The sequence below is a fragment of the Oreochromis niloticus genome, linkage group LG3 (genome assembly GCF_001858045.2).
Source record: "Oreochromis niloticus isolate F11D_XX linkage group LG3, O_niloticus_UMD_NMBU, whole genome shotgun sequence".
Classification (NCBI taxonomy): Eukaryota; Metazoa; Chordata; class Actinopteri; order Cichliformes; family Cichlidae; genus Oreochromis; species Oreochromis niloticus.
The window spans coordinates 4,649,302-4,661,325 of record NC_031967.2 but is presented as its reverse complement, the minus strand read 5'-3'; the positions used below and the strand labels follow the sequence as shown (position 1 = coordinate 4,661,325).

The 12,024-nt window shown below is 40.5% G+C and overlaps 2 protein-coding genes across 2 annotated transcripts; one reads left to right on the top strand and one right to left on the bottom strand.

The window, feature by feature from the left end:
- Positions 1-201: 201 nt before the first annotated feature.
- On the bottom strand, positions 202-5,050 carry cfap184 (cilia and flagella associated protein 184). The gene is made up of 3 exons (XM_005463146.4): positions 4,293-5,050; positions 967-1,314; positions 202-877 (listed from the first exon to the last, which is right to left on the bottom strand). The coding sequence occupies exons 1-3, from the start codon at positions 5,013-5,015 to the stop codon at positions 563-565; spliced, it is 1,386 nt and encodes a 461-aa protein (XP_005463203.1). The 5' UTR covers positions 5,016-5,050; the 3' UTR covers positions 202-562.
- Positions 5,051-5,213: 163 nt separating this feature from the next.
- On the top strand, positions 5,214-11,475 carry tada2b (transcriptional adaptor 2B). Its single transcript, XM_003458180.5, has 2 exons — positions 5,214-5,519; positions 7,061-11,475. The coding sequence occupies exons 1-2, from the start codon at positions 5,250-5,252 to the stop codon at positions 8,264-8,266; spliced, it is 1,476 nt and encodes a 491-aa protein (XP_003458228.1). The 5' UTR covers positions 5,214-5,249; the 3' UTR covers positions 8,267-11,475.
- The last annotated feature ends 549 nt before the right edge of the window (positions 11,476-12,024 follow it).

Sequence of the window (12,024 nt, the reverse complement as noted above, 5' to 3'; positions counted from 1 at the left end):
TAAAAAAAATTTTGAACACAAACTTCACCAGTCACTCTCACATCTTCACCTACAGGCAATTCAGAATCACCGAATTATTCCCACACAGAAGCTGAAGCCAGCCAGGAACTATAAATATACAACCTTCTAGTTGTGAGGTGACAGTATTAACCGCTACTATGTTTTCTTTGTAAAATTAAATTAAATGAATTATTTCTTTACCACAGGACAAATACACTAAAACCTTGTGGTAAAGCAAGTAAATTTTCATATTAAAATACAAAAAGTCCACAAAAATGTATCTTTATTTCTATCAATGTTTTTAAGATTGCATTCAACATCTCTGAGTCACCTTATCTAAGATGATTATTGTTTTTGAGAGGATGCATGGAATCCCGACCATGACTTCTTATGCAGATTATGTTTTTCCAAGTTTTACAGCATGCAGGCAGGGAGACACTACACTGAATCAAACTGTAAGGGCTAGTGCTCGTTCTCATTCCTGGTAGCTCCTTGTCAGCTACATGTGTTCTTTTCTCATTTTTTTCATAGCTTTTTGAAACCTAAGATAAAGTTTTAGTCATTATTGACTTTTCCACCCGCCACAGCTGAAGAGGATCTCGGCTTGCCGGCACTTCAGATGTTCTAGTTGTTCCTCCAGTTCGTCAGAGGCATTCACAGTATCCTCAAAGTCCTGCAGCAGGACCCTGTTGCCCAGCAGCCCACGCTGCTCCTTCAACCTCAGGTTTTGTCTGTGCAGGCGACTGTTTTCTTGCTTGACCCTGTTTAGGTGGTCCCTCTTCCCAGCCACCACGGCCTCCACCTCAGTCAGTTGCTCTCTCTTCACCTTGACCTCCATCTGGCACCAGTGCAGCTTCTCCTTTATATTTGACAGGCACTGACATAAGAGGGACAACAAATATCACTGCTATTGCTCATAATGAAAGAAATTAGAAGCAATCTGTATCCATGGATTTGTCAGCATACCTCCAAGCTACTGCTGATCTTCTTCTGCAGCTTTACTGATCCCTCGTGCTGCTTTTCGGCTTGTTTTTTCTGCTCTAGCTTCTCAGCCTGCAGCTGCTCAAACTGGATCTGTATGGGGTCCCTGTCATGTTCCTCCCCACGGCGGAGCTCTGCCTCCAGCTTGCGAACCTTCATATTCAACTTGATGTGCTTCAGCCGCAGTTTGATCAGCTCGTCCTGCCGAAGCTGTTCAGCTCGCAGAGACGCCTCCACTTTGGCCCGAGCTGCTTCTTTACCCAGGCGTCTGCTTAGCATCTTCACAGCTGTATCCTGTTTCAGTGCCATCAGTGCTCGCCATTCATCTTCCACCTGAGGATGAAGATGAGACAGTTTTTGAGTACATTAACAGTTTGCTAAATTATTTTAATAACAGGGTTATATGTACAGTCACTGTATTTTCAGTGTATTTTTTATTAAATTGCCAGCAGATTTGTACTTAGTTTCAAGTTATATTCAACAAACGGTCTTTGTGCATCTTCCACAGCTTTCACTGTGTCTGCACAGTTCAGTATGCATTGCACATCCATCTAGCTTCCCTGCAAGTGTGCATGTGTGACTCACTTGTGCTCATTTTCCCTGTAGAGACCGGGGTATCATTTAAAAGCTTTTCCCTTTTTCTAAACAGGCAAAAATAATGATAATAATGAATACATAAAAAATGATTTACTGTTTCATGCATTTACTGTGCTAACATCTATGTGTCTAGTTCACCCATGTTTGAAGTGAAAATGAAGTCAACAAAAACAAACAAACAAATAGATGGATTTTTGGTTCAAATGCAGCTAATCGGACTGCTGAACTGAAATATATCACCTTTTGCCCTTGCAGAGCACTGTACTAATTCCATTAAAGTCGTATTTTTGTGGTGGACAGAATGATCCAACACACACAATTACAAAAATAACACAATTTTAAGTGTTATCAACTTAATTAGGGTTGTAAGTCTTTCAATAATTTTGATCCACAATGACTGGAAACTGGAAAATTTTGCCATATCAAAACTGTGATGTTAAAATCTACTTATTTTTGTTTGTGCTTTTAACGTTGAATTCATATTTAAAATGAAGGACAACACTAATGAACAGAAGCCTGTATAGGCTACACTAAAAACAGTCTCAAGAAAAGATAACTGTGCCCCTGTGAAGACAGAGGCTGAAAAGCTGCTCTCTTTTTCTCATTTGTCCGCCTCTCTTGCAGATACATTGCAGTGGGTGTTACTGTGAACAGCAAGAACGGGGGCAGAACTGTGCTCATATTTGTGAGCAAATGAAAATGTTTATGTCTCTTTTTTCTTGTACCCTAAGTACATCAGTTTGAGGTGACAAAAGATCACTGGTTTAACTAATCCTCTGTTGCTGTAATTAAGGCTCCTTTTTAAATACAGGCTGAGGAATGACTGAACATTTCAGCAAGACACACTGTAACTGTGTGCAGCTTTCTCTTCACATCTACTCTCAACAATGGCAGTAAAGTTGTAGCAAATCTAATCTCATGGGAAATAAATGTTTTATTGATAACGCTTCAGTCAATTGAGGAACACTGGACATTACTGTATCACAGAATTTCTCTTTTTGCTTGTAGCTTGACTTTGATCTCTCAGGACTGTAATAAGTGCAGCTATCCTATTGTTCTGTTTGGCCTGTAAGAAGAGGCCTTATGGTGTAGACTGTGAATCTTAATTTACATAACGAGTTTCTTCCTAAAAGGTGTTGTGGGTTTGGTGTCCAAACAAAGAAGTGTGAAGCTGTTAAACGAGTCATCGAGTCAGTGATGGAGTAGGTACAAAGACATGTAAAATAATGCTTACATGCCAATCAGCATCAGCGTTTTTTGTTTTTTTTAATTTTGGGGGGGATTTACATTTAAAGTGTAAAATGAAACTCCAGTACCTGACAGAAACTGTGGCTTTTTCAGTTGACTAAACTTTGTTCTTTGTTTGGGTTTCTCACTTCACCTAAATAGTGCAGAGCGTGTTTGGAGAGGGAGTTTTTTTCTTTTTCTTTTAAAGCTACAATGTATTTAGTCACATAAACACTTTACATCACATTGTTGTTATTTTTAAAAGTGGATCTAAATTGTGCCTGTTGAAAATGTGTCTTTGCAGAACAGATAGAATGTGGAATCCAGCTTTCTGGAAAATCCATCTTACAAGCAACAGGAGTGAGTGATTAAAGTCTTAGCAAGTTTTAGACCATCTGCTTGATGAAAGGTTAAAGGTTTCAGTTTTTTACAACCCTTCTGACTTGTTTAAGGGTTAAGATTCGGAGTCAAGGTTATGGTCAGTTTAAGGCAAGCAGGCAAACCTGTGCATCCTGTCAGATGACAAAAGCTATGCCACAGCAACACCAGTAGAGTCACGAAGGCAGAAGTTATAAAACCCGCTTTAGGGCGGAGTGTGTTTCTTTTCAACTGTTAAGTGCTTGTTCACAGGGGGTCAGCTAAGGAGCTTGGAAAGAAAAGCGACTGGACTTCTTTAAGTTTGTTGAAGATGATTCAGCTCTCATTCGATAAGCTTCTTGAGTTCTAAGATCAAAAATGGAGAGTCAGAAGTATTTAAGCCCTTGATTATGTGGCTCACCACATGAGCTAGGGTGTGTGTGATATCTGCAGAGGTTTTGGATGAAACCATTGGGAGATATTGCCTCACACTATCATGTGGCGCCTGGGAAGGGATGTCAAAAATGGATTATAGATGGCAGACAGTTGGTGTCGTAACCCACCCCCTCTGTTCAAAGAGGGTCGTTAACAGTTGGACATAGATGGCTTCTTTCACTCCTCTTTAGAACCAAAATGTAAACATTAGCATCCTCGAAAGAGTGACCTTTGTCCTTTAGATGCAGATGTATCTAAAGGTTCTGATTGGGGCTTTCACTAAATTTCCACTAAAGTAGGGTTAGGGGTTAGTAGGGCCAGTATTTGCCCCCTCCAGGCCCAACACTGGTAACAGAAGTGGGATGCAGATAAAGATTGAGTGGGGAACAATGAAGTGTGAAACAACTACTGATTAGTAAACGACACTTTTGAGTAGTAGAAAAGGATTCTGCCTGAAAGCATAAAAAACAGAGACAGAATTTTTAATGAAATCAGACCCATCTCATTTCTTTCAGTTTTTATGAACTCTGGAGTTAAACCAAACAACAATAAATCACATCATCTATGACCTACCAGATACCGAGGGAGACTGAAGCTTTAATAGGCTGGAAGTTTAATTGTTATTGTGCTACTGCAGATGTGAATATGGGATGTGCTTTAATGTAAAAAACACAATCCCTTAAAACAACACCAACCTTGCCCAGCTGCTCCTCGGACTGTAGCCTCAGGTCCTCTGCCTGACGCTGGGCTGCCTCTGATTCAGCACAGAGCTGCTGCTTCAGGTCAGTCAGGGTGTTGATGTACCTCTTGTACTCCTGCAGCTGCTCTGACACAGGCTTATCGCCCTCCAGCTGGACACTGTCCCCAGCCTTCTTGAAGTATTGCGCCAGTTTCATCTGCAGCTGGCTGCTGTTATGCCTGGCCTTATCTCGCTCCTTGCACAGCTTCTGGAGGAGCTGTCTGTATTCTTTATACTTTATGTTTAGTTTTTGTGCACATGGAGATGTGGTTCCCTCTTTTTCAGCCTCTTCATCTTCGTGGTGTAGAGGGCTGGAGATCTCCGTGTCCTGGGTCTCAGGCTGTAGCTTGTGAGCGTCATCGTGGTAAGTGCTGTTCATCTCAGAAACCACACTTTCTTCTTGGGACAGTGGCTGTTCTTTGACTTTATTCATCACATCAAACTCAGTGCAGAGCTCATCTTCACTTTTGGCTTCTGGTTCAAAAGTGGCGGCCTCTTCAGGAGGGGACTCTTCTGTGACTTTCCCGCTATCACCGTGCTTTTCTTCAGGGTCTGATGTGGGCATTTCAGCTGAGACAGCTTCATTTTTATCCCCACTAACAGTAATAAAATTCTCCTCTGTGTCTCTGTCACTGTGAATTCTTACCTTATTTTCTCCCTTTCCCGCCTCTCTGTCCATTTTAAATAATATTTACTTTGTATACAGCGATAAGGCTCGTGCAGTTCTGTGGTCAATGAAACTGTTCGTTTTGTTTCGGTTGTCCTGGAAACTAAGCAGGACAACCAATCACAGGAGCCCTGACCCATTCTCATTAATATTTATAAGCAGGATGTGAGTAGCTCGCGCTGCGAGGCTCGCTGTACGCAGGCGCGAAGGTTTGCCTCCAACAACAAGAAGCAGACGCCAGGCAAGATGGCCGACTTGGGGAAGAAGTACTGCGTTAACTGCCTTGCAGATGTTACAAACCTGCGGCTTCGCTGCACCGAGTGCCCTGATATCGAGCTGTGCCCAGAGTGCTTCTCAGCGGGCGCTGAAATCGGTAATCACCGGAGATGGCACGGCTACCAGCAGGTCGACGGCGGTCGGTTCTCTCTCTGGGGTCCAGAGGCAGAAGGAGGGTGGACCAGCAGGGAAGAGCAGTCGCTACTCGATGCTATCGAGCAGTATGGATTTGGAAACTGGGTACATCACTTTTTAAGTTATTTTTCTGACCTTTAGAGCTTTCTTTACAAACTCATAGGAGTTTCATTGTGCCTAGTGCTTAGAAAAGGGAAACAATAGCAGTAGGCTTGTAGCGATAATATAAGAATAACGCTAATGACCTTTAAGATAAAAATGATTTTTTCTTCTTATTTTCGTTGTTATCGTTGTACATAATTTTCGAGACGTTAAAAACAGAAGAAAAGCCTGAATAAAATAGATGTGAGAATAGTGTTACACTTTACTTTAAGAAACGTAGAATGTTAACAATACGTGGCATAAAAAGGAAAAATAATCATAATTATGATTCAATAATTGTATTGCTCCGAGTCACAAAACAACAAGGGACAAGACAGGAAGCAAATAAGTAAGGAAAAACTATATTGTTATGTAGTAAGTAGTAATTAACTCGTTATTAACTGAAACCTAACCTGAAACTTGTGTTAAAATGCAGCATATTAAAGAAACATGTAAAGTGTATCAACCTCTGAATTAAATGTGTACGAAAGACCAACTGTTTTGATATCAGACTGATGGAATCTACACAAATGTTAAATTTTTTCCATAATATCCCACGACTCCTTGAGTCACAGTGCTTTTTAGTGCCTACTTTAGCTTAGACATTCATTCAAAACTCTATTTTTATAAGAAAATTAACAAAAAAGAGCACAAAAGAAAGAAAACAGCACGAGAAAGACCACAGAGATGCTTGTGGATGTAGTGATGGAGGGTATGCAGAGGGTTGGTGTGACTATAGGGACAGGGTGAGATGTGATCTGCTTTAGCGCCCCCTGAAACAAAGTCAGAAGAAGAGGAAAGGGAAAAGAAAGAATAGTTCTGTTTAAACACAAAAAGCAAAGTAATGTAACTGTAATCAAATCTCATTTTTCATAATGCAAAAGCGTATCAATCTATTTTGTTATCAACTTATCCATCTCAAGGTCAGGAGAGGGTTGAAGCCTATCCCAGGGGTCAAAGGGCCAAAAACCAAGGCTAACATTTAAGAGTGGAATAGTGTCACAAAAGGTTTGCTGGAAATGTTACAGATATGCAGAGTTATCCCACCAAGGATCTTGTGGTACAAACCAACCACCACCTAGTGATGTTTAATTTACTCAAGTATAAAATAAATTTTTGCGTGTCAAATGGTCAGAAAAATGCACAGACATCTGTTAATGGACAGACCCTCTTAAGTATATGTGGACCAGTTACACTTCACCTCCAAAACCCCATTTAAAGTGAATTACAAAGTGCATATGGCTTATGTGTAGCGTATTAGAATATTTGTCTGTGTAAAATAAATTATATTAAGTTTGACTTACTTGGAAATTTTTAGATAAAATTATGCACCCCTATAATGCATCAGAAAATGTACATTTTCAAATATCTCATGATGATGTCTAAAGTTAACTTGTTTAATTTTAAAAACAATCCAAAATTGAAAAGCATAAAATATGAATATCAGTGATCAGAAATGGTGTAGGTGTCCTCTTAGTAACAACTTCTTTTTTGTGGCCTTTCAGGAGGACATGGCTGATCATGTCGGAGCATCCCGGACTCCTCAGGAAGTCATGGAACATTATGTCACCATGTACATCCATGGAAACCTGGGGAAGGCCTGTATCCCTGACAGTATTCCAAACCGGGTGACCGATCACACCTGCCCGAGTGGGGGGCCCCTGTCGCCCAGCCTGACCACTCCGCTCCCTCCGCTGGATATCAGCTTGGTTGAGCAACAGCAGCTGGGCTACATGCCACTACGTGACGACTATGAGATTGAGTATGACCAGGACGCGGAGAAGCTCATCAGCGGACTGTGTGTCAACTATGATGATGAGGACGTGGAAATTGAAATGAAGCGCGCCCATGTGGACATGTATGTGCGTAAGCTCAGAGAACGCCAGCGGCGTAAGAACATCGCTCGTGACTACAACCTGGTGCCTTCATTTTTGGGCCGAGACAAGAAGGACAAGGAGAAGGACAAAACAGGGATGTTGGGAGTCGTAGGAAGTGCAGCTGGCGTGAGTGGGACAGGGGCTGGTGGTGGTGCAGTCGGATCAGGATCCATGACGGCATCGGGAGCTGGTCCTCTCCCAAGTACACCTAAAAGAAAAATCACTAAGGAAGAGAAGGAGCAGCGGGTGAGGCTGCGGGCGCTTTGCCAGTTCATGGCCCATCGGGAGTTTGAAGAGTTCTTTGAGAACATGCATAAAGAGCGAGTGCTGAGGGCCAAGGTGCGCGAGCTGCAGCGTTACCGCCGAAACGGCATCACACGCCTGGAGGAGTCAGCGGAATACGAAGCAGCACGCCACAAACGGGAGAAACGCAAAGAGAACAAAAGTGTGGTCACCTCAAAGCGAGGCAGCTCGGGAGGAGGAGGGCTTGGTTCCGGGATGGGACTCGGGGGTGGAGCTGGAGGAGGCGTTGCTGGAGGACTAGGGGTTGGAGGTGGGATCAAAGAAGAGGGCAAAGATGGTGAGTTTGCTGCCATTGAGAATCTGACGGGCTTCGAGCTGCTGTCAGACAGGGAGAAGGTGCTGTGCAACTCTCTCAATCTCAGCCCGGCACGCTACCTGACTGTCAAAACCATCATCATCAAAGATCACCTGCAGAAAAGGCAGGGCATTCCCGCCAAGAGCCGAATGCCCAGCTACCTGGACAAGGTTCTTAAGAAGCGCATTCTCACCTTCCTCACAGAAAGTGGCTGGATATCCCGAGACACCTCTTAGCACTCCATCGTTGCTCAGGAAATTATAAACAGATAAGCTATAAGCGCTGGAGGCAGGAAAAACTACTGGTTTTCACCATTTTTTTTTTTTTCAGGAGTGACCTTGTAAATATGTAAGTTGAAAAGAAATAAGATGCCCAACTGGAGAAAAAAATATTTTCATACAAGGGCAAGGAACAAAACTGCCTATATTTTTGCATTTGGAAAGGAACAGGGGATTAATACAGCTGTGTGGGTTACAGTACTTTCTATTCTAAATGTTTTGACAAAATAATAAGTGCAGTGTTAACAGTTGCAGGTATTGCAGAGCTGTTTTGGTGTTGTTACAGCAGGTACACTGAAGGTAGAAATAATGTAATGAATGCAACCGGCGACAGGGCAAATAACCTTCATGCTGAAAAGAAGAGTAAATAACAAAATGTGATTTTATGATAAACTCTTACCCCATTGGTGGCTGCAAAATAAGGTGATTGGAAAAAAAAAACACAAAGAAAAAAGCTCCAAAAACCAGGGTTTGCCCATAACCTGGCTGGTTTTAGGGCAAACTTAATTAGATAGCATGATATTAGTTAGAGCAGGACTGATATATGGGCTCGCTGAAGTTTACTGTCATTATCGGCCTATCAGAGTTTGCAGTTTGCACCAAATGTCGAGTACAGTAATGAATACAAAAAGATGAGTTTCCACAGGTCCCTTCGACTTCATTCCTATCCATACCTTCCGGTTGATATCATTGCTAGCCTATCACTGCTTAGTTAGATCAGCTAGAGCTTGACCTGCTGCAGGTGGCTGATCATCTGCTGATGTCAGCCTATTACACATGTCTTAGTATTGCTGTATATCTTCCCCCAAAAATTTTTTACCAAAAAACTGATGCAGAAAAAGGCGTTGGGGTAATTTAGAAATTTAATTTAGAGTTTTTGCAGGAGACTGTGCTCCAACTTCCATTCCATACAATACTCTCAGTACATGTAGCAGAGTAGAAACTAGTTTGAGAAATGCATTGCTGGATAATTAAAGCGAAACAAAACAAAAAACGACACCCATTATTGTCCCTTTTTTAATGTAACTAACATTAAAAAAGAATATATATGTGTATATTTATATTAAACAAATATTGACCAGTATATCAATATTGGAATCTTTTCTTATTCCTAAACATGACTTAAAAATCCACTAATGCTAATATCAGCAGTGTCACCGCAGGTTTGACCAATAAATGACAAGAAATGCCAAAGAAGAGATCATAGTCAGCGCCAGTCACACTCTGTCCACCAGAGGGCACTGCCAGGCTTATTTTTAACCTGTAAAAAGTCCAACTCGGAATGTATTTTTGTTTGATAGCTAATTTTAAAAGATCCTACTTAAATATTTTTTTTTTTTTTAAATTTAAGTTAAAATTATGTATGGCTTATATTTGTTTTAAAGCCCCTAAAATCTCAGCGTGAAATATTTTCTATATTTAAAAAGAATATTTTCTTTCAACCTTCTATGTTGTAGAAAATGTAAGTGGAGCGATTTGATTGACTGCGTCAGCAACCCACCAATAACTGTTGTATTCCTTTTAGTTTGTCCGGAGGAAAGTGTGGGTTCAGCTTCAAAACTTTAAATATTTTACAGTCCACGTGCTGTACTACAGATGATAGGACTTTAAAAGTACAAGACTGCTGTTTACCGAGCGAGTACACAGAGCTAATACATCATCACAACGTTGCACCTTAAGGTTTAAGGTTCAATAGTCTTTTAGTCTCATAGCTGACCACATTTACAGCTGCCCAACAAGGCTGATGTGCAGCCTATCAATATGCTTTCACTTCACTTTTTACATTGGCTAAAAGTAGAAGCAGAACAGTGGCACTGTGTGGCATTATTTTCTTTTGTATTGCTTTTTTTGGTGACCCAAGCTGAACATTAGTTGCCTCACAGCTGAAGCAGGAGTACGTCTAAAAACAAAAGGATTAGAAAGACAAGAGGTAGTGTGGGTGTTACCTGTGCTGGAAAATGTCTAGATTCACATTCTCTTCTTTTCTTTTTCTGTAGCTGACTAAAATTTAGTTTCCTGGATGGAGCGAGGGTAGTCATGCAAGTCATGCAGGGCATTGTTTTTGTAGTGTTGCTTTAAACGTGGAGCGTTGCGTTTTGTTTATGACGATGTAGCGTCTAAGAACGTAAAGTTTTGCTCTGAGCTTGAGGATCATTTGTGCAGGGTTTTAAATTTCACTTATATGTTAACAACATTCGTGGCCAAAGGAGCTTCATTATGCTAAATGCTACAGCTGATTTTTTGATTGTCAACAAAGTCTTATGAAAAGACCCTGACAATCAGTCAGTGTATCATACAAATAGTGTGTGCCTGTTGCACTGATGAGCACAAACAGTCCAACGTACATTGTCTGCCTGTAACCAGCTAGAGTACCAAATGTGTATTGATCTGCAGCAGGAAATAATCCCTCTTATTTACAGTATGTAGAAAACACTGAAAAATTCATTCAAGCAGATTTCTTTAGGTCACGGATATTGTTTTCGGGTCCACTCCTGTACATTGTTGTAACCCTTAGCTAACATCTTCCTACTGGATTTGAATGTGTTCATTGGCTGTAGTGGGTTTCCAGAAGATGCTGGTTGAACGCTAGATGAGTGTTCTGTTGATTTTGCAAAACGGATATAATAAGCATTTCTTTAAGCCTCTGGCCCAGAATGTTTTTCGAAGGTGATGCTGAAACCATCTGGTCATTTTTCTTTAATTGTCACTTTTTCTTTTTTCAGGTTTGCACGTGCAACTAACTGTTCTAGATTGTTCCAAAATGGTGTGTTTTGATATTAAAGTCTCAATCAAAAATTGAAACTGAAGAATTTGCTTTTGTTCTCATTGGGAAAATACTTTTTGTAAGGGGATTTGCTGACTTTACATTACCAAATGTAAATATCTTTATAAGATACATTTTAGGGGAGGGGAGAACTATGCTGACCTGTGAAATGTACAGTATTTTATGTCATGGAAATTTTTATAGCTTTTTGTAATTAAAAAAAAAAGTTTTTGGAATCGCAAAGAAGAAGAGGCTTTGGTTCTAGTTGTGGCATGCTGTCGAGCTGTCCTAAATCTTGTTGCCCGTCTCATTATGTTGAGTTGTTTTGCTGTTCTGTTACTTTGTTGTTGAAAATGACAAAGTATCTGTGGAGATGTATTAAAAGTGCAAATACTTTATCATTCTAAGTGGTGGTGTTTCAGTGTCAGTAAATGTGATCTTTCAAAAACTAACACAAAATGCCAGAATTGTGTTGTGAGTCACAAAGAGAGGGTTTGTTACTTGTATAGCTGACCTAACGTCCACACCAGGGCAGAATATAAATGAGGTGACAGAAGTTTCAATGATCCCTTTCACTGGAAAAGAAGACTTGATTTGAGAAAGCAAGAATAGAATGGAGTAACTGTAATAACATGTCAACAATAATAAAAATGTAAATAAATAAATAATAAAAAAATGTAACAAAACTAAACTGAAAAGAAAGAAAAATAAATTTCATAAAGAAAATTAGCTAAACAACAACAATAAAAGCTTAACCTACTTTACAGTACAGTAGTGGATTGCAATTCTAAAGTAGTTGTAAGTAGTAGCTGTTTTCCTATTTCAGCTCTTTTCTTCTTTTTTACTGTAATCATCCTGTCCTGCAGGTTTTAGATGTGTACTTGCTCCAACACAGCTGATTGAAATGGCTAAATTACCTCCTCAGTATGTCTTGAATTTCTCCAGAGGCCTG

Bases quoted from the DNA above. Each gene is read 5' to 3' on its own strand.
- cfap184 (XM_005463146.4), bottom strand. From the start codon at position 5,015: ATGGACAGAGAGGCGGGAAAGGGAGAAAATAAGGTAAGAATTCACAGT. The intron at 1,315-4,292 runs GTTGGTGTTGTT...CTTCATCCTCAG, and splicing joins CCGAGGAGCAGCTGGGCAAG to GTGGAAGATGAATGGCGAGC. The intron at 878-966 runs GTATGCTGACAA...CTCTTATGTCAG, and splicing joins AGATCAGCAGTAGCTTGGAG to TGCCTGTCAAATATAAAGGA.
- tada2b (XM_003458180.5), top strand. From the start codon at position 5,250: ATGGCCGACTTGGGGAAGAAGTACTGCGTTAACTGCCTTGCAGATGTT. The intron at 5,520-7,060 runs GTACATCACTTT...GTGGCCTTTCAG, and splicing joins AGTATGGATTTGGAAACTGG to GAGGACATGGCTGATCATGT.